General features: G+C 32.5%; 1 protein-coding gene and 1 long non-coding RNA gene across 3 annotated transcripts in view; one reads left to right on the forward strand and one right to left on the reverse strand.

Moving 5' to 3' along the window:
- The first annotated feature begins 1,444 nt into the window (after nucleotides 1-1,444).
- On the forward strand, nucleotides 1,445-20,104 carry LOC111057875 (RUS family member 1). The gene is made up of 9 exons (XM_022345344.2): nucleotides 1,445-1,919; nucleotides 3,916-4,079; nucleotides 6,045-6,205; nucleotides 8,029-8,224; nucleotides 14,857-14,975; nucleotides 15,509-15,708; nucleotides 16,332-16,591; nucleotides 17,088-17,292; nucleotides 18,381-20,104. The coding sequence occupies exons 1-9, from the start codon at nucleotides 1,847-1,849 to the stop codon at nucleotides 18,458-18,460; spliced, it is 1,458 nt and encodes a 485-aa protein (XP_022201036.1). The 5' UTR covers nucleotides 1,445-1,846; the 3' UTR covers nucleotides 18,461-20,104.
- LOC120353313 overlaps nucleotides 6,058-23,674 on the reverse strand; it is a 30,980-nt gene continuing 13,363 nt past the window's right edge. For both annotated transcript variants that reach the window (XR_005572293.1, XR_005572294.1), the window contains exons 2-3: nucleotides 17,129-17,310; nucleotides 6,058-6,193 (exon numbers count right to left, since the gene is read on the reverse strand). This is a non-coding gene — a long non-coding RNA (uncharacterized LOC120353313). The remainder of the gene's footprint in view (nucleotides 6,194-17,128; nucleotides 17,311-23,674) is intronic.

The raw sequence follows: 23,674 nt of genomic DNA on the forward strand, positions 1-23,674 counted from the left end.
AGACAGAGAATGGTTTGTCACAGATGCAGTAGTGTTTTGAATCAGCTGATTGTGCTATTTAGTTGAGTGATATTCACTTCATCATGGTCTCAGTTTGTCAACATTTGGAACAGACAGAGCAAAGCGAGAAAGAGATAGCGCTATCCGCTTTATTGAATGAAAGACAGTGAGAGGGTGAGAGAGATTGACTGATTATTTGCCTTTATTAGGCAAAGTTGGAACTCCTGGTCCTCTCTACCACACAACCCTAGTTGAGAGGGTGAGAGAATAGAGAGGGTATGAGTGAAAAGTAGGATAGTAATACCACAGAATAGGTACAGAATGGAAACTGTCAATCAAACGCCTATCCAACCAATGCTTTTCAAATGACACAAATATACTATAGTGAGGTTCACGTTATAATGGCAGTAAAGAAAGATAAAGTGTGGTCCACGTTATAATGGCAGTGGATAAAGATAGAAGAATAGCGATGCCGATTCTTTACATTAATTTATTATATTTCTACACTTTCAAAAACATAATTGTCATCGTTGTGGACCTAGAAAAGGATAGTACCACCGGCTTCGTCGAATGATAGACAAGGATAGCAATAGCACAGAATAGGTACAGAATGGAAACTGTCAATCAAACGCCTATCCAACCAATGCTTTTCAAATGACACAAATATACTATAGTGAGGTTCACGTTATAATGGCAGTGGATAAAGATAGAAGAATAGCGATGCCGATTCTTTACATTAATTTATTATATTTCTACACTTTCAAAAACATAATTGTCATCGTTGTGGACCTAGAAAAGGATAGTACCACCGGCTTCGTCGAATGATAGACAAGGATAGCAATAGCACAGAATAGGTACAGAATGGAAACTGTCAATCAAACGCCTATCCAACCAATGCTTTTCAAATGACACAAATATACTATAGTGAGGTTCACGTTATAATGGCAGTAAAGAAAGATAAAGTGTGGTCCACGTTATAATGGCAGTGGATAAAGATAGAAGAATAGCGATGCCGATTCTTTACATTAATTTATTATATTTCTACACTGTCAAAAACATAATTGTCATCGTTGTGGACCTAGAAAAGGATAGTACCACCGGCTTCGTCGAATGATAGACAAGGATAGCAAAACCAAAGCTGATCGAATACTGTCATAACGTGGACCTCACTATAGCCAAGTTTCTATTATACTGTGGCAATACCATTGCTATATATATATATATATATATATATATATATATATATATATATATATATATATATATATATATATATATATATATATATATATATATATATATATATATATATATATATATATATATATATATATATATATATATATATATATATATATATATATATATATATATATATAATCAGACACAGCCCTTTTAGCGCGGACCTCACTAAGGCACTATAAAGACCACGGTAAAAAACTATGCTGTCTGCTGCTTGCCTGTACGCTGTACGTCAGTTTGTTGCTAATGTAGATTTTGTAACTGCAGGGTCCAGGGAAATGAATTTTCAAGAAATACCGTAATGTCGAGCGTCTAAAACAATAAATATTTGAAATTTATAGCACACCAATGGATAAAATTAACGTGCAAGTAGAAAAAAATCATTAGTATTTTTGTTTTGTTCAATCACGTGCTCTGTTCAAAGACGTTATTACGTTAGTGTTTTTCCTCTCTTTTCTTGTGTTTTTGAATGTACTGTAATATAAACATAGATTATGGTAATTCACAATTAGTATAATAAAGGTTTTCTAAACCTTTCACAGGGATCATATTCTGTTTATTTAATTTTTCTCTTCGCTAAGTGAATATAAACATCTTTTACGTTATGGCATATGATGTTGTTTATCGTGAGAAACAAGGGCCAGATGGACAAGAGACTTTTTACGCTAGACTACCTGGTTAGTATATTTTTATTACATTGCATGCTCTTAATTTGTTGTAAACATTTTAGTCTTATTGAATCATGCTTGCCGAGGGTTTAGATATGATTCGACATGGGATTAGAATACGAGTACCTACCTTGAGGTATTTTCTGTCCATAAATATCAAAAACTTGTCCCATTTTCTGTTAGTTAAATTCAACTAGATCCATTGTAGCCTGAATGAGTTACTTACTTACTTTATACTTGAGGTCGTTGCCAATGACTGGGGTTTCCAGATAGGCAGTGTCGGAATTCTCAGTAAAATAATCTACATGGTCATTCACGTTGTGGAGGTGCTTGACTCCCGAAAAGAGGTTCACTGTAAAAATCCTGCAGTGAGTAGAGTGGCTCTTCCAGGAGTTTATTTTTCACTGTGGTATAGAACCAAAAGTCCCGTTTTTTCCTGAATTTATCAAGGAAGGCTGTTAAAAAATCTTATTGCCTGAGAAGGAAAGCTATTGTAGTTCCCCGCCAGTCGGCTCCGGGGCACCTCTAGTAGTCTAGTGGCTTGTCGCGTATTGTGGCTGTGTATATCACACCTATTTTGTAACTGCTCCAGGTTCCTCTTGATATACATCAGCGAGCACATCACATATTGACTTTACACCGTGAGTATCCCAAGATCCCTAAATAGTGGCCTGCAGTGATCCCTGAAGGTGGAAAATGTCACTATCATCAGTGCCTTCTTTTGCAGTAGCAGCACATCGTGGACAGCTGGTGCGTGACCCCACAGAAGCAATCCATAGATGATATGGCTGTGAAACAGCAAATGATAGGCCATGACAAGACTTCTCTGATCCACCACACATCTCAGCTTACGAAGGAGGTACAGCACACTGGACAATTTCCTGCATACTTGGTTCACATGATGATTCCAGCTCAATCGCTCATCCAACCAGAATCATAACCGTTTTACTGGATCTGATTCAACTGGTTGTCTTTTCAATGAGCAAACCAAGATGCTTGTTCTCTCCTCATTTAGTTTGAGCTTGTTGGCAAGAAACCACAACTTAGCTACTTCTATGAGTCTGGCGGACTCCTCCTTTGCCTGTTCCACAGTGACATCAAGGTGGTGTCGTCCGCAAAAAGCACTGCCCCCTGACCACTTGAGAAGTCGTTCATGAGTAATATGAACAACAGGGGGCCCAAAACCGAGCCCTGTGGTACTCCATGCTGAACACCTCTCAGCCTTGAGCCAGCACCTTCCAGCCGCACCACCTGTTTCCAATTCTCCAGATAGTATGTCACTGTCCTAAGGACCCCGCCACCCAGACTATATTTCTCCAGCTTTCCAATCAATATCCTGTGAGGTATGCAATCGATGCCCAAGGTCACACAATGTGAGGGCAAGGGATTCGCCACTCTCAAAACTTATCTTAATGTTTCTTGTCAAAGCCAGGAGAGCACTAGTTGTGGATCGTCCGTTTCTAAATCGATGTTGTGATGATGACAGCAGGCCATAGGCCTACCCCTCGAAAAAGTTGGCCTACTGGTCTACCGGTATTGATTATAATGTCACTGTTATGGAACGTGACTGTGCCATCAGTGGTAATGTGTGTGAATCAAACTGACCCAAGTAGCCTACTATATATCAATGATGTTCCTTCGGTGTCCTGGTTGGTGTTCCGAGTGAGACACTAGCCACGCACCAAAACTTGGTGCCTGGACACTAAAATCTGGTGTCTCCAGTTTTATAAAAGCAATAAGAACTTATGTCCCGCAACTCCCCCGGATACAAGGTGTCACAGCCAGGTTTCCCAAATATAATACGGGGCTAATAATCCCAAGGGTACCTTGAATCACAAGACTATAACAACAGAAGTTTTACAATTTGGCAGCGCTAATAAATGCAATAATAACTGAAGTAGCAGCAATTGGTCAAGAAATATTTGAATATGCAGAAATATAGATTTTCTTAAAAACCTACTCATTGTACATTTTTATCTAAATATTATGTTTGTATAATTTCCAGACAAGTATTCGGTTATGGCTGTCAGTTCAAGTAATACGGGTGAAAGAAAGCACACACTCTTTTATGGCTTCAAAAACTTTTTTAGAGAGGTTTTCTTACCACAAGGATATCCTGACAGTGTCAGCAAGGATTATATGAACTATCAGATATGGGACAGTGCCCAGGTAAGTTTTAAAATATCACTATCCATTTTCATTCATATAATAATTGTGACATTTATTTACCATTCTGACAACATTTCTCAAGTATCGTGACAAAATAATTATTAATTGAAGAGATTTTAATAAATGTTATTATCGCTCAAATTGGAACAAAAATAAAAATTAACTAGGGTCATCACAGTTTGAAAGTCAGTATATAAAACAAGACGCGTTTTATCTTCTTTTGAATAACTACTCCAATTCTACCAGGTCAGTGTAGTTACTGCTGTTTTTTATCCATTTTCTTTTTCCCACAATTTATTGTTTAGTTATAGTGATTCAGTCAAGTTTTTAAGTGTTTCATGAACCATCATGTACAATATTGAGTACCAAATACTGTGTTACAAATAAATAATTCACTCATTATCATAATATTTTTTTAATTAAATTTATTGACATAAAAATTATATATTATATCATCGAAGAACTATTACAAACATACAAAATCACTGACAAAATAAAATTAAAATATATTCATAAGACACAGACAGCAGAAACTCCTGTGATGTTCTTCAGTTAATCATATTCTATTCAAGATTTTTACAAATTCTATCTCCAAAACAATAAATGTAATTGTAAGACACCATGAAACATCTAGGTGTTTAGGTGATCAATTCAATAACTATAAAAAAACTATAAATATCAATACATACCATGATTATAATTTCGAATAATAGTGCCCGCATAGACTATGTAGTCTGTGTGCGGGAGCAGTTCTTGACTTAAACAGATATTAGAATACTATCTATAAAATAAGAATATTTCAGATATATTTTTTCAATAACATTTATAATGATGGATATGTATAAATTAATCATCCACAATCAAAATTTTATAATACAGTAATAATATAATAATTATACCTATAACTTTTGTATGATAACTCATAATATTCATCCAATCTGAACAGCCGGAAACATTAAAAATCTTCTTTGAAAAGAGGATTTGAAAAAATATTTTATATTAAGACAATAAGGATGATTAGTTTTTCATGCTATTAAATGTTAGGTGATTTTATGAGGGCCTCAGCGCCCCACCATCCGACACGCATAACCCACTAGTCTACGGTTAGTCGGCCTGCCCCAGCCACCACTATTTCTGGAGGAATTTTTTTTATATTTCTCTACATATTTCTGTAGGAAATATTTCTCTACAGCCACTGGGAAACGTAATATGGATTTTGTCTTTGCATGCTGATACTAATTGTAGGATTTTGATGTAATTGTGACATTATTCAAAATCGAATACATTTTTAATAATAATATCTGTTATATTCAACGAAAGCATATTAATCATTCATGTTCCATATGCATGCATTTTGCAAAACGCTTGGATTAATGATTGCCTATCATTTATAGTGTGATTGACGTTATAGACGGTGGAAATGATAGCATGATAGGTCAGCAGAGTTACCGCCTTCTATAGTAGCTGTAATTCTAGTAATACCTGTTCATTCGATTCAATATTGATTGTTGATTTTTATTAATTATGATCAACTGTATTTCAAATATTTCATTCGCAAATAAAATATATTTTTTCTCTGATTTAGTTATACATTTTCTTCATTGAGTGAAATATTTTGGTAGTTCATTATATCTCTTCATAGCCTAAAACGGATTGGCAACCGTGCAAAGCTAGAAAAGGCTAGAGCTATCTGTTTTGTCCAATGACAGACAAGAATAGCAAACCATTTCCCAATGTTAAATCAATGACAACCAGGTGCTGACTTTAAAAAGTGAATCTCACTAAAGGGGATAATATCTATTAAATTCGTAGCAAGCATAGAAATTATTCATGTTTCACAGGAATTTTACAGAACACCTTGATTGATGATTCCAAGTAGGGCTTATCATGTGAATGAGATCATGATTTGAATAAATGTGGGCTATATTTTTCAGCAGAAATAATAGTAGTTTGGATGTTTGACAGGCATTTTGCAGTACACTATCTGGCACACTGGCTACGCAGTCGATAATGAAAGGCGTGGGTGTGGGCAGCAGCACGGCGACACCTCTCAGCGCTGCAGTCACTTGGATCCTCAAGGATGGGACCGGCATGGTCGGCAGAATCCTGTTTGCCTGGTGGAAAGGGTGATTACATCAAAACTTATTATAATTATCATTACAATCCAAGCTTTATTTGTCTATTAGCGACATACCTTGCTGACTCTGCCAGAATATAGTAATGCTATATTCATCTTCATATGTAAAAATTATTACCTGTAAAATAGTTACACGAGCTAGATCGAACTGTAGATAATGATCAAGAATACAGTTCATTAGGTTTGGTAATCTCTTACCAACCGAATTTAACCATTAAACTCATTTTCTCACAAACACAATGCTATACAAATATGATGAACAATTTTAAACTAATAATTATTATTATCACATGTATTCACTACCTGAGATCATGAACTACTATGGCCTATATTATGGGGTTTCCTACTCCAGAACTAGAACATTCAACCCTTCATTAATGTGTCTCAGTGGGCCAAAAGAAAAACACGTTGTGTACAAGTACAAGTACATTCAGGAGTATAATGTGTGTAAATGATAAGCGAACAATGTAATCGAGTATAATGTGTAATTGATGTAGTGTAGCATCATAAGAGGAATTCGTTTTACTGAGGGTGCATTTATTTGAATAAAAATAGTTAGCTCACCATCCTAAAAAATCACAAATATGTAGCCTATTTTATAATAATTAAATTTGGTTGGAATTTTTATTTAAATTGAAATAAATTTTGATATAAATGATTTCGAAATGAATAGCAATATCTAACTTTCTAAAGAGTCAAGGATCATTTTCGGTCTATATGTTGTTCTGAAAACATAAAAAATGCATATCTTAAGGCTGTGCAAAGGCTAAAAATAAACTTTCTACTTGTGATATTTTTTTCAAAGTTTTTCGATTTGTAGAATATTCATTAATAGCAATGGAATAGATAAGAAATAATGATAGAAATAAAAATAATATTATTAGATTAGAGCCCTCTGAAACGCTATAAGTTGGTCTGAAGGCTTTTGTAATTTATTATACTACGCACAATTCAAAGCAGAATCGAATACCAGTGAAAATGAAGGCTGTGCAAAGGCAAAAAATAAACTTTCTACTTGTGATATTTTCAAAGTTTTTCGATTTGTATATCATCAAGCTATCAAAATGGAAAAGGTTTCTCAGGAAAACATTTTTTTCCGATCATTACTTTTTGAGATATGAGCGCCTGAAGTTTGAATTTTTGGGACAGAACATTTCAAACTCGGTAAGAGATAAATTAATGAGATTTGGAGGATGGATTCTTCATGGTATTGTTAATCTATTGAAACAAAAATTTTCTGAAAATATCAATTTTTGAAAAAGTTATTCAATTTACCAAAAATAACTCAACTGAAGGTTATTTTTAGTAAATTGAATAACTATCTTAAAAATTGATATTTTTAGAAAATTTTTGTTTTACTAGATCAACAATACCATGAAGAATTCATCCTCTAAATCTCATGGATTTATCTCTTACCGAATTTGAAATTTTCTGTTCCAAAAATTTAAACTTTAGGCGCTTCAGAAAAAAAATGTTTTCCTGAGAAAACTTTTCCATTTTGATAGTTTGATGATATACAAGTCGAAAAACTTTGAAAAATATCACAAGTAGAAAGTTTATTTTTTGCCTTTGCACAGCCTTCATTTTCACTGGTATTCGATTCTGCTTTGAATTGTGCGTAGTATAATAAATTACAAAAGCCTTCAGACCAACTTATAGCGTTTCTGAGGGCTCTAATCTAATAATATTATTTTTATTTCTATCATTATTTCTTATCTATTCCATTGCTATTAATGAATATTCTCATTTATTCTGTTGAATTGGTAACACTCTGATTTGAACGTTCGATTGATCTTCGTGAATGTTTTGCAGTACAAGTCTGGATTGCGATTGCAAGAAGTGGAGACTGTTCGCGGACGTTTTGAACGATTTGGCGTTGAGCGTTGAAATGTTTCTCCTTCCTTTGGCGCCGTCCTACTCGTTACAAATTCTGTGTTTGTCTTCGACGTTGAAGGCGATTGTTGGAGTGGCGGGTGGAGCCACCCGAGCTGTCAACACTCAACATCAAGTCAGTAGGACATTCGAACATTTCAAATGTTGACACCTATTAAAACCCTTGTAGAAGATCATAACAAATATGAATAAAATAATGGATGGATATGAATCATTAATTTTATCTCACAAACACTTTTTGAAAATTAAATATAATATCATTTGAAAGATAGATAGTTATCATTATTATTAAATTTTCATTTATTTTAGCGATGTGAAATTCCATCTCTGTTTACCAATGTCAATTTTATATAAATGCTATTTTATACATCTTCAACGGAAAAAAATATTTCTTCAATTGTGCTTGAATTTGAGAATGGTGAGTTTTAATCTTAATTAATTTTATTGTGAGTAAAGGAATAGCCACAAAATACCCTTTTCGAGTTGATAATATCAACTATATTATAGTGATAAGTAGAGACTCATAATCGATTGCTCAATTTACATTCGTCAAATTACGGGAGGGAAACCGTTTTGGATTTAGTTTAGAATTCATCTGCCAATAACTGTTATTATTTATTTCTCCTAATAAATACCACTGACGAATTCTCTTGAGAAGTTGATTAGGTAATAATTAGATTAATTGATTCAATTACTACATTACAATCATAGTTTTGAAACATATTGCATTGCATCGTAATATCTCTGATAGAAACCATCTAAATTGTAGGCAGATCATCAATGTAGATAAACAATACCGCCTTGCTAATGCAAATAGTGTTCCAATTATGTCAGTGAGACACTTGCTCTATAATTGAGCTGTCGTTGATGTCATAGTTTATGCATTCATTACCGAATGCATCTCTTTGCACAAGTGTGAAGATTAGAACAGAAATGTGTAGATAAGCACAAGTATGTAGATGAGAACACAAATGTGTGGATGAGCACAAGTGTGTACATGAGAACAAATTCTGATACCGGGATAAATTACGGACGTCGTTTTCAAGTTATGAGTTATTCGAATTGAATACAATAAAAGAATTGTTTTAAGTTTTGGTACTCTTTTGAGAATTTAGTTGATGAGGTGAAACGATCCATCAATTGAACAATATATTTTGTAATTGACAAGTCACCAGTCAAATGAGTAATACTCAAATGTGATGTAGTGTGGCAATTTATTAAATAGATCAAATTCATGAATGTATTCTTATTATAGGTCTTATTTGGATAAGTACATCACCAATGCAAAGCCAAAAATGACTTTCAACGAATATTCATTGTTCAAGTTCTCCTGTTGTGAATTATTCATCTTATGGCTACTTATGACTCTTTTTTAATTGAAACTGTTCTCTCCAATATCAATATTTGTTCATAAACTCATCCTTATCAACACAAATTGGGCGAAGAGTCACTCGAGAATCACTTAAAAAAGTATCATTTTAGAGAAATGTGTACTAATATTATTTATATTATAGGCTAATACTATTGCTACCATTGCTTGATCAAGACTATAGCCAGCCAGGTCACACGATATTATATTATTATAATTACTGCTTGGTTTCTTGATTTTTTCCTCATGGCTTCTTGGGGAGTCCATTACCACTCTAGACGTTAAACCTGCACGTGCAGACCAGAGTATATATATATTTATATACAGGAGACACGATATAAATAGATTGAAAACACTTAAAAACTTACATTAGAAATGGGGAAATTTTCGGAGACAGTGTCTCCTTTCTCAACCGAGCACAGACTGAGAAAGGAGACACAGTCTCCGAAAATTTCCCCATTTCTATTGTAAGTTTTTACGTGTTTTCAATCTATTTATATCGTGTCTCCTGTTTTAATTTATATTACAAACATTAAAGTGTCTTCCGTTATCTGCTATATATATATATATAACTCTTTTTTAATTGAAACTGTTCTCTCCAATATCAATATTTGTTCATAAACTCATCCTTATTTTACATTCAGTTCTGGCATGCCTAGAGAGTAGACACATCTGCGCAGCTCCGCATTGAAGTAGTGTTTTCCGTTCAATTCAACCTAAATTTAATATAGTTTTATTCAGTTTTAGAAGTAGAGTAACCAAATCATATTATTATTTTTCAAAAAGTGTTAGTTTTTTTAATAAATCAGTTTTAAAGTTTAAATTAACTAGTTGACACAAGGCCAGAAGCTCACACGACAACTGAACAATGGTGAAACGTAACGGTACCGGTAGTTCATCGACCCCCAAGCAGCCAGCCACCACTGCTTCTATTTCCAGAACCGTTGGCGACAACCCTTCGCACAATAGCCTGGCTGAAGACATTCTTCTGAACATGAAAAGTCAGGTAGAAGAGGCAGTAGCCAACGCTATGAAAGGAGTTTTGCTGGAACTGAAACAACTGAAAGAAGAGAACAAGGAACTCAAGGCCCGGTAAGCAGATCTCGAGGAAGCCAACATACTCATGGTAGACGACCATGAGCAATATGGACGTCGACAGAATCTTCGTATTTTCGGTCCCTGAAAAAGACAACGAAGATACGGACATCGAGGCGATGAAAGTTTTCAACGAGAAGCTGGGCATCGATGTGCAGTTAGAGGAGATTGACCGCTCTCATCGAATTGGAAAACCACAACCGACAAGCAGAGACTCCAGCTGCCGTCCTCGCCCCATCATCATTAAATTCCTGAGCTACAGGACCCGGCGAAGGATCTTCGAAGTCAAGTCAGCTCTCAAGGGGACAAATATTACCATTAGAGAAGATCTGACGAAGCACCGGCTGGCAATCCTGAAGGCGGCGGTGGACAGGTTCGGCGTCAAATCGGTGTGGTCGGTCGACGGACGCATCAAGATCGCCACCAACAACCAAGGCAGAAAAATCGTTCATACCATTGAGAGACTCTCACAACTAAATAAAATACGCCCTCTCCAGGAAGCAGACCATTGAGAGACGGTACACCCTCGAACGGAACCGATCGGTAGTGATAAACATCAAATGTGGAGCTAGACAATGCGTGCTATTATCTTCCTTTTTGATTTTTTAATTATCAAACCCTAGTTTATAGTTTCTATGTTTAATCCCTACGATGAAGGTGAGTCTATTGGCTATTACAATACAATTGAAATAGACAATTTTTTCTCTTTTCAACCAAAAAATTACGTAAATAATCAAGACAATATTTTCTTTAACATCCTTCACACTAACATAAGAAGTATTAATAAAAATTTTGATGAATTCTCACAGTACTTAAGCAACAGTAAAATAAAATCAAATGATTTGCCTAACCGAAACTTGGATAACTGATGATTCTCAAACAAATTTTTCCCTGCAAGGTTATAATACGATACATAAAAAATGTAATTTCTCAAGATGCGATGGTTTATCCGTTTATATAGATGAAAATATTCCATACAACGTTTTAAATATTGAAATAAATCAGGCAAATTCCATAAACATCTATTTTCAAATTCAAAAAAAGAAATTTAATCTGATGACAATCTACCGTTCCCCAAATTTAAACATTGAAACCTTTACAAATAGCCTGGAGCAAATCCTTTCAAATACAGAAAAAGATATGAATGTGATTTTATTAGGAGATATAAACATAAATATTCTAGATAATGACAGATCTTCAAACGAATACTTAAGCTCACTTCACCTTAATGGGTACAAGTCTTACATAAATAAACCTACCAGGGTTACCGATAGAAACAGCTCCTGTATCGATCACATCTTTCTCAAAAACCATTCACTAACTAACAATTCTATTCTAGGAACTATAACAAAAACTAACTTAACGGATCATTACATGACTTCTCTTCACATAGGAAGAATTGATAAGAACGGATGTCAATCAGACGAAAAGGAAAATAAAATAATTAAAATTGACTTTGAGGGCCTAAAACAAGATTTTCAAGACTTAAACTGGGATACTATATACAATATCACGGACAATAACGTAGATAGAATGGTTGACATTTTTATTGAGGAAACCACTAGAGTAATTGATAGAAGATCAAAATTGATCCAATTAAGTAGGAGCAAGAGACCACTCAAAAAATGGATTAGTAGTGGTCTGGTGAACTCCATAAGAGAAAGAGACAAACTCCACAAAAAGTTGATGAAACAACCACAAAACATCCAACTTAGAGAACAATACAAAACTTACAGGAACATTTTGAATAATTTGATTAAAAAAGCAAAAATAGAATACTTCGATAAAAAGTTTGAAGAGCACAAAAACAATCCTAAAAAGACTTGGGAAAATATTGCCGAAATTTTAGAAATTAAAAGAAATAAAAACGTCCCTAATTTAAAACCTAAAATCTTAAACGAATACTTTGCTAAAGTAGGAGAAACATATGCTAAGAAAATTGTTCCAGACATAAATAATATACCTATTCCTAAATCTATGTTACCACCATGTAACTACAGTATATTTCTGAAACCAACAAATGTAGATGAAATAAGCAGCCTTATACATAGCTTGAAAAATAAATCATCCCCAGGCACTGATAACCTGACGGGTCTGATCTTGAAAAAATCACCCCACATAACAAAGCCTTTAGAACATATCATAAATAAATGCTTAAGTAATGGTTATTTCCCTAAAAGATTCAAAATAGCAAAAATAATCCCTTTACCCAAATCAGGCGATTTGAGGCTACCAGAAAATTACAGACCCATCAGTCTCTTGAGCAATATCTCAAAAATATTAGAGAAAATAATAAAAAACAGACTAATGGAGTTCTTGATCAAACATAAAATTATTGACAAAAATCAATATGGCTTCCAATCTATAAAATCAACCAAAGATGCAGTAATACATCTTAATTCTATTATCTATGAAAACTTTATTTCCAAGAAAAAACCCCTAGCTGTATTTATGGATCTATCAAAAGCATTTGATACCATTCCTCACAATATTCTCTTAAACAAATTAAATACATGTGGTATTAGAGGTATAGCAAACAACTTATTCAAAAGCTACCTAGAAAATAGGGTACAATGCCTCACATTGAACAATGAATCAAACATCACAAACTCAACATGTTTTGGACTGCCTCAAGGAACCGTATTATCCCCTATTCTATTTCTTTTGTATGTAAACGATCTCCTAAAATTAGACACTCAACCATATCCTTTGCAGACGATACAACATTCATATTCACAGGAAATAACTGGCAAGATACGTTTAAAAATGCAAACCTTAGACTGGAAAAAATCCGTAAATGGCATCCAGGAGTTACATATTAACACTGAACATAAATAAAACTAAATATATAACTTTTTCGCCTAACAATAGTGGGCAACCCCCAAGAGCTCTAGATATTAAAATGAAAATAACAATTTACCCAATAATGAAATCAATCAGTTTAAAATTCTAGAGAAGGTTGAATCAATAAAATATCTAGGTATAATAGTTGACCAACACTTAAAATGGAACAAACATATTGATCACTTGTGCTCCAAGTTAAAATATCTTATCAGCGTATTCTATAGATTAAATAAACTTAAAGACATAGAGATTATTAGAAAAATATACTTTGCATATGCACACTCTCTCTTCCAATATATTATTGAAGTTTGGGGTGCAGCCTACAACACTCACTGTAAAAAATTGTTCAATCTACAAAATCATATTATAAGAGCCGCTTTAGGGAGACCTAGACTATATCCCAGCAGACTCATATTCAAGGAATTGAAAGTACACACACTGCGACAGAACTATGTGAGAAACATAATCCTAGTCATCAATAAAAATAGAGATCAATTTACAATCCACACAACACCATATAATATACGTCTATCTGGAACAAATATGTACAATGTTGACAGGACAGTTTTATCAGTAAATCGCCATCAAATGTTCTATTATAGCAAAATCCTCATCAACAAAATCCCAACGTCCTTTATTATCAATAGAATCACTAAAACCAAAGCTAAGGAATTAGATAAGTGGGTTCAAGAAATTATTTTCTTTGACTTAGGAATATAAATAAAAAATTTTTACCTCCATTACTTCTATCCATATGGACCACCTCATTGTTACTTTTACTTCATTCGATCAAAACAGATTCCATCTTTACCTATTTATTACTTCTCTTTTAATAGCCTATAGGATTAGATTATCATTATGACTATTATTACTACATTTATTATGATCATTATATTACATTATTTCACTGAAATCGGGACTATTCACTAGATATGAGTTTTCTACAACGAAAATCAATTATTGTTCAATATTATTATAATTCATTATACCCGAATAAATTTAATAATAATGTATTTTGTTTGGTAATTATATTATTGTCTTACAAATATCTGCATAATTTATATCGGCTAGCGCACAAGTTCTTAACTTATGCTAGTCGAGCCACGAATTGATAAAAAAGCTTGATGTTTTGCTTTCTCTATTTACTAATTTGATTGACATTTGTGTTTTATTACAGAAATATTATTTTCAAAGTCAAATTGTATTTAGAGGACAATTCATATAATTGTAATGTATTTTATGGCAAATAAATTGATTTTGATATATATATATATATATATATATATATATATATATATATATATAATATATATATATATATATATATATGACAGTGTTATCATCGTAATTACAAGCTATCACCGTAATATAACAACTAAAAAAAAGCTCATCAAGGGCGTAATCATAAGGGTTATCATTAATCACTTTTCTGCTTGCAGGCCCTTTGCAACAATATAGCTGACGTATCAGCCAAAGATGGCAGCCAAGAAACGTGTCTCAATTTGATTGGATCGGTATTTGGAATTTTGGTCTTGTCTTTAGTTGGAGAATCTGAAGTGTAAGTTGGTGAATGATTACAGTCAGTAATAAAATTCTTGAAAGAATAATTAATCATATGGTATACCACCTTATATTTGTATTGACAACATCAAAGTCTCATTCTAAGAATTATATGGAGAGATACCACAACTTATCTTACCATACAATCAAATTATAGTTATAAAATGCCATGTAAACACAATAATAAAATATTATTTTGTGATTCCCACTTAAGTCTATGACTTTCAGGGATGATACAAAAATGTAAGACGGAATGGAGATCGAACACTTGATGGTGCAGCAATTGAAGACTCACAATGTTACAGCTCTAAACATTTGGAATGATCTTTAAAGCTTTATTCGATTTCAACTTCTATGAAAACTTCAATAAAATCAAAGTTTATATGCATAAAGCATATTTTTAATGATGTGATTTCGCTATACAGACCGTTACATTAAATTTATTATTGAAATAATTTACTCAAATGTATTAATTCAGAAATTTTAGTTTCAATTCACAGTATGTTGTAAATTTTCTGTTCTATTTTTCAGATTGATGAGGCTTCTTTTTATATTTTTCCTGATTGGACATGTCTACTCAAATTATATGGCAGTTAGAGCTCTACAGTTCTCAACATTGAATAAAGAGCGCTACTTGATCATCCTGAAGACATACCTTTCACGTGGTCTTATCAGGAGAACTGAGCATGTGAATTATGAAGAATCAGTCGTTGTAGGCAGTGGCATAACAGGTGAGTTCTTTCATTATAACAATTCAAGCAAAAAATGATCATCTAGCATGAAAATGATTATCATTCACCACTTCTCAATCGCGGTAAAAACATCTAATTGAAAAATGGTTTTCAAGGAAAATTTTATAGAATAGCCTACTGTACCAGATGTATAAAATAATTCATATTCTTTTATGTGATATAAGAAAATCGATGAGACATTAATATATTATGAAGTGTATAAGGAAAATTTGATCTGTTTCTAAATAAAATATTCATAATAGACCCTGACCTTATGAGAGTTTTTTACTGGGAATTTAATTCCTTCAAGATAGAGCATTACTTAACGTTTACATGTATAATGAGTCTTGACAGTTAATTAGCTGGATTATACATAAAGACCATAAAAACTATGTAGGCAAATTTTGAAAAGAGTAGTTTTGATGTTCTACAAAGATCCAAACAAGATTTATCTATTCCAACAATTTTGATAATTATTGTTAATTTGGTCAATCAATGTATTCAATGGCTGTGAATTTCTTAGCATATTCATTTGTTTATTTTTCCGAAAAGTATCAATTCTTCATCACTTAAACCTTTAAAACTATTTAGTAAATTATAATAATTATCTGTATTTATTTCAGAAAAACAGCTTTGTGGCTACGAAATCTATATGGGCTGTTCCTTGAAATACTTAGTAGACAATCACCTGATATCTGCTCCTGAACTACAACTATACTCACATCTCAGTGAAAAGAGAAAGTATCTAGTCATAATAAGCATTAAATCCAAGAAAATATTCGTGCCTTTACATTCTGAACATTCCTCGTTAGATGCAATTTGTGCTTATTTTCATGCTATATTGCTTGCGATAGCAACAAATATCCTCTTCAATGGACATTTGGTGAGTTTTTGCTTCCAAGTTGTATAAAATATACTTTCATACATTGATGTAAAAAAGTATGATACTGCAATTGTTCATATGCTAATAAGTACATTAGCATTTAATATTATTCAACGGTTGTTGTTAGCGTATGGCTTGAATTGTGGGGAGTCCTGTAGGAAGTTCCACTTCGCCGACATAACTATAATCTCCCACGACGGAAAACTGTGATAGTTTTTCTTGATTTTCACTTGAATTTAATTTGAAAACGGTAAATTACTTACCAGTACATAACTTGTACACTTCATAGAATAGCTATATTGTCAGTTATTATGAATTAGTGTATTAAGGAGCATTATAAATATTGACTTCTTCTTATTATTGTAACTCAAGTAAAATAAATTTAATCTAATTATATTCACACTCTAACAATAAAATTAACAGCAGAACATGCCCATCATCTAACATTAATCAAGTATCAATCCAAAATTTTGCTTTCTCTATGATTTTGTTGCAGGGTATCCTGAATCAAAAACGAAATGAGCAGTCGTTACTCACAAATCTTGAATACGAAATCAAGTCCAACAGAGGAACGATTGAAGATTATTCTGGTGATTACTCGGCACTTCGTAGGAAGCAATTCCCATTAGAAGCAATAACTTGTATAGGATCACTTTTAGATATGGAATTTCAACAATTTATTTTGCAGCTCCATGGCAATGGTACGTACATCCATTTCTCTGAAATATAGAAGGATTATTCGTGGTTTCATTCATGTTCAGATCAAATTCAATTTATTCTCCCATAATCACAATACCTATATAATTTATCAAAATACATCAAAAAAGATAAAAAATTGATATAGAAACCCATTTTCTTGAAAAATTGTATGTCAAATTTAACATCCATGGATAAATATTCCAGATATTTCAATATTAATATATTAATATTGCAGAATCATGACTGTTTATAATATTACTCTGATATAAAATGTTTATAGGCAAGGATCCATCCCAAATATAGCCATTATGATTTACTGTATAAAAATTGATCTTTATTTCAAACTAGCAGGTCACCCGTGCTCCGCAACGAGTCAATTAAAAACTTAACAAACTGAAATTTTGAGAATTTATTTATACATTGTTACATAAAATATCATTCTCAACTATAAATGATTGGGAAAGGAACAACAGGCTTAAAGCCCAAAACGGTTCCTTTCCCAAATTTAGATAGAAATTGTCCAAAAATAGGTTATGTTTACACTTCATAATTTTTTTTCAAATTTTGAGTACAAAATATTTATAAACTAGGAATCTAGAATTTAGAAAAGTTGAAAACCAAATTAAATAAGAATACTTCACTAAATCACCACTGATGACTGAAAAATACTGTATTAATAATTAAAAATTTTGAAACTTGAAAAGAAACTTAAACTTGAAATAGGCCTATAACCATCCTCGGTAAATCATGAATTACATGTTCCATTTAGAATGGTTGACCTGAGAATTCTTTCTACTTAATTCATTTCAGTGTGCAATATTTTAAATACTTTAGTCAACTCACTATCACCGCTCAAGTTGATCCTTGACCAGTTCTTCCAAATAAAAAAATATATTCAACATTTTTCATTAAACAATTTCCTATGGTGAAATAATGCAGATATCATCTTTTTGTTCGATTATTCATTACTTTACTATTTAGAGAGATATGTATCTTGTTTCACAATTCATTTGTATAATTTTTAATGGGAATGGAGTCAACATTGTGAAACTTATATTTGAATGTTTCTTATTTTATGCTATTTTTGAAGGTTGGAGAACTGACTTCCACCACTTGCCGGTGGGAATGTGGAGAAGCACATGGAATGTCAGAGAATATGACAACAATTGACTGGCAATCAGACTGAAAACAACTAGCATCTAATCAACTTTACTTTCTGCCTCCGATTTTCATTGAACAAAATGGAAAACGAAGACTTGATTGAATGCTGATATCTGTCGGTAATTACGTTCAATAGTAGCAATAGTGTGTTCCATCTTTAGAAAACAGTGTAGCTATTGGATCTGTTATTATTTAAAAACGTAATGTTTTAGTACCCATCAGTCGTTGTTTCGTAACGTGTAATAGTTGACCTGAAATTTACAGTAGTACAAGTTTTACCATGTGTGTTGGAATTTGAAATCAGATTAGAATCAGTCTACTCATGTGGAATCAATCATTTTTAGACTAAACTTTAGTGATCAATAATTGTTGATTATTGAACACTCATGTATCTTAGACTGTACTACTATTCTACTTAGGTATATTGATCATTCTACTCCTTGGAAGGGCCTGTGCTTCAGGCCAGCTCCACCAACTGACCATTATCAGCTTAAAATTCATGTCCTCACCGAAAACTGTAGGTGTATTCATATTCCATAATCATTTCTCCCATTACCCAAGCACAATCATACAGCTCATTGGTTATCAACTTCAGCTAGGCTATGCTTTCATCCCTTGTAATGATACAATGCTGTCTAATGTAGAAAATTGAGAACGTTTAATGGCAATAACATTTTATATTCTGTTTATTTTCATGATAATTCAAATTATTTACTTGAATAGTATTAAAGAACACAAAGAACATAAAGTACCCTTTATTTAAAATATTTCAAAAGAACAACTAGTTTCGGCCTTTGGCCATTTTCAAGTTCAAATCAACTATTTCAAATATTATAAATAAAGGGTAGCCTATTTTATGTTATTATATTGTGGTTTTTAATAATTTTAAAAGTAGCCCAAGCTAATGAATTGAACTTTAATAGCATTTATTTCTTGGGAAAAGACTGCATATGTATCCTACCTCTTTTTCAAAAGTAAATATTAACAACATCCCTCTATAATGGCATCCAAAATTGAAGTATTATGATCATGATTCTAAATTTTGATCTATCAATACTGAATGTATAATAATTCCATTTCTCTTGTAATCAACATTTAACTGTGTTATTCTTTAGTGATTCAATTGAAAAATTGGTTTCACTTTTTCTTTTTATATACTAGTTTGATTAATATTAATTGAATTAAGTGCTTCATCTGCAAGGTTTAGAGATATAGGTAGTCCAATAGGTTTGATTTTGGCTGTGTCGAGTTACTTGAGAAAATGCTCAAGGTGTTAGAGCCATCGATTATGTAGAATCTCTAAATGTGTATAGTAAATATTTCCTAGTAATCTCCTAGAGATGGCTAGAAGATAAAGAGTGCATGTTTGATAGAGTAATGTAATCATACCACAACGAAAACGTTGACTGGTGGTCTTTCTTGGGTATTAGAGCTACCAGTATATTTCTATCAATCTTGGTGCACTATCATGTTATTGTATCAGCTAGAAAATATTTCAATTCTAGATTTTTAAACAAAAAAACATCCAATCATAAATTATTTTTCCACTATCAAAAATGTAATGCTGTTAAGACTGTGAACTGAAAATGGAACACACCTGCTTAATATGCCAAGTACACTAGATTGATTACTTGAAAATTCAATATTTTCTCTCTTAACATTTGCGCTATAATTTGTAAAGCTTTCTGCAAGCTACTTCACTACTTATCAAGGCGATTGAGTCCAATAAATTATCCAATTTATTACTTTCTATTACCAAGTCTGTGATCAGAGTACCTTTTTGAGCTTTGTTTTGTTGAGCTTGGCATACTGATATAATTTAGCACAGTAAATGATGCTATCGCAAAACACTTCCATCTTAGCTTGCATAGTTGTTTTTCAGGCTGATAAGTAATTAGAAGAGGTTTGAAAATTGCGAACCAAATAGTATATTGATGCCAATTACATAGAACCGACCATTATAAGACTGAAACTGATTTCTGATCGTTGAAGGACTAGAGGACGATAAATGAGTATTCAGTGTTGATGTTTCTCAATTGAACCAAATTCAAGTAATTTGAAATATACCATATAAGAGAAATACGAATAAAAGCCATCCAATATGATTGTCTATACCTTTGCAATTATTCACATTCTGTGTAAATAAACATTTATGAATGTTTAACTCACTCGATATTTTTCAGTTTGTTCAGCAGTCCATGGGATTTTAAATTTACATTGAGTAAATAGCATTTTTGAATTGTGTGAACATTAGTGACTGTACGCTCAAAAACGTTCAAAGCACTTTGCACAAAATATTCATATTTATTATATCATTTTATTCTGAGTTGAAATTTATAGTCTATATATAATAATATAAATAAAATAAAATAACATAATCCCGATTATTATGATTCGTAATTGTTTGTTTGTTTAATTGTACTGTGTTTCGATTTTTCAAATTTGAATTTGTCTACTATAACGTACACATAACTTCCGCATAATTTTGATTGCATTTATGTTTTATGATCTATTAAGGTAGGCGCACACAGATCGTCATCAGACGGACGGCACGCATCGGATGATTAGATTTGATGCATTGTTTTCAATTGGAGTGCGCATACCTATACGGATGCGGATAGGTATGCGCACTTCAATTGAAAGCAATGCATCAAATCTAATAATCCGATCCGTCCGATGCGTGCCGTCCGTCCGATGACGATCTGTGTGCGTCTACCTTTAGGCTGCACTGTATTAGACTAAGAAATTAATGCAGACTGGTATTTCAAAAAGCGCCAACAGATTTTTCTATAATTTATGTCATACTTCTGTGGAATTCATCCCAACAATAGTAACACTTTTGTAATTACTTCACAAAGCTCTAAACACCGTGAAAATTATAAATATGTAATTTTGTCTCTGAATATAAATACTTCTTGGCATTCCATCACGAAATGAAACATTCCGATACTCATCCCGGTTTGGATAAAGTTTACTGCTTTTGAGCTAGCTGTTTGCTTCGAATATTTATATTTATGTTTGTAAATTGCATTTCACTAATCTCTTACTAGTCTAATGTGTTTTTAACTTAACATAAAGCATGTAGATTGTATTATGTATTGTATGCAATGCCATAGAGTTATTTATCGTTTTTTTCATAATATTGTTATTTATTACTTATTTTGTAAATAGAGGTTTTATGCAATGTTTTTTATGTCTTGAATCCGGCTGTTGTCTATAATGTATATTGTTGTCAACTCTGTTGTAAATAAAATTTTTCTTTTCTAATTCTATGCAATTTCATTTAAAAGTCTATCCTTGTTGTTTTGGGAGCTTCACGGCCATTTCAATGAAAGTCGAACTTGGTTCAATTTCTTAAATTCAATTTCTCATGGTTTAATCTCAAGTCGCAAGTCTTGATTTGGTTGATCGGAGATTGCGTATTGATCTCCTCTATTATTTTATAATTGAATGAAAATTTAGTTTTTTTATTTCCAGTAACTATTCACAATAACTTTTCTGAAATTATATTTCACATTTTTGTCTCAGAAATTCAGTATAGTTTATCACTAACACATATCATACATCGTTGTTGAAAATATAATACTTCAAATGTAAAATATATGGAGGCAAACGGGTGAATACAAGAAAAAAATGTCTTCTTAACTTAAGAAGTTACACATTCCAGATTATTTTATAATAGGATAAATAATTATTAAAACTATAAGACTGTGCAAAAGGATAAAAAACTTTTAACTGGTGATAATATTTTTCTATTTGTATACTATCAAGCTATCAAAATAAAAAAGCTCTCTCAGGAAAAAATTCTTTCCCCGATCTTTTTGAGATATGAGCGCCTGAAGTTTAAATTTTCGGGACAGATTATTTCAAATTCGGTAAGAGAAAAAGCCATGCAATTTTGAGGATGAATTCTCCATTATATTGTTGATTGAATTTTGAATAAAACAAACATTTTCGGAAAATAATTTTTGAGAAAGTGAATTTACCAAAAATAAGAACTAAAAGTTATTTTTATTCTTTCAAAAATTTTTGTTTTATTCAATCATCAATAACATGAAGAATTTATCCTTAGAATTTCATGAATTTATCTCTTACAGAATTTGAAATGATCTGTCCCAAAAATAATGTGAACTTGGAGCGCTCAAAGAAAGCTTTTACATTTTGATAGTATGATCGAAAATTTTTCAAAAATATCACCAGTAGGAAGTTTTCTCTTGGCCTTTGCACAGCCTTAAGCATTAAATTCAATGTACAATCATGTGAAATAATCTTGAGAGATAAAACAGGGGAACTCGACTACTTTGCTCCCGGATTAGATGGATCACAAAATATGAAAACGTTTTTCGATCTTGACTTCATACTTCCCCCAAAGGGGAGGAGGTTTGTACTCAGACTGCGTTCTTGAAATTCTTGGGGAGGGGGGGGGTCAAAATCAAATCCTGGGGTGGGTCCCCAAAAAAGAGTCAAAAGGTCAACAGTGTTTAGAATGTATATTGAATTTCTGGGGTTTCCGAGTTCAAGGGGAGGGGCTAGTTAGCTGATATTTTTATTCTAATTTCAGGGGGATGCGTCCATGGGCTGGGGGCGGGTGTTTAGTCACCCCTGCTTCCTGCTATACATATTAATTTTAAGTCTTAAAAATAGCTTTACCGGTATACTGGTACTGAAAATTGAGAATTCAGAAAGACTGGATGAAAAATAAAAGTGGAATATTACACTTAGCAACTATTTATTCAGATTATTATGGCCTTCAAAAACATGACTGTCATATTAGTTTCTCAAACTCTCCTCATTTTCAACTCTTACACCTAAGTTTTCTACATAAAAGTTGTTGATTTCTTTGATTTGAAAACAAGTTGCTGTTCTCAAATGTACAGCAACAAAAATTGTCAATATTTTGCCAAGAGAGCGTAGTCGGCGTGGTCTTGTAGAGTGGAAACATTTTGTTGGCAACTTGCTCAGTGTTCTCCACACTGAGTGGGAAACAATAATTTTGTTGAAAACAAAGATTTCAAAAATTTGACATCAAAATGTTGATGTGCTTTTCAAAAAATTGACAAAAAGTTGCCGCAATTTGTTGAAAACTCAGTTAACTACTCTATGAGTCTTAGTACCTTTAAACTCTAATTATTATTTTTTTCATAAAAAAATCATATTACAATAACTGATATTTGTGTTAATTGTAATATTTGTTTCATTATTACATACTTTGTTATTATTACT

Source organism: Nilaparvata lugens, chromosome 10 (genome assembly GCF_014356525.2).
Source record: "Nilaparvata lugens isolate BPH chromosome 10, ASM1435652v1, whole genome shotgun sequence".
Classification (NCBI taxonomy): Eukaryota; Metazoa; Arthropoda; class Insecta; order Hemiptera; family Delphacidae; genus Nilaparvata; species Nilaparvata lugens.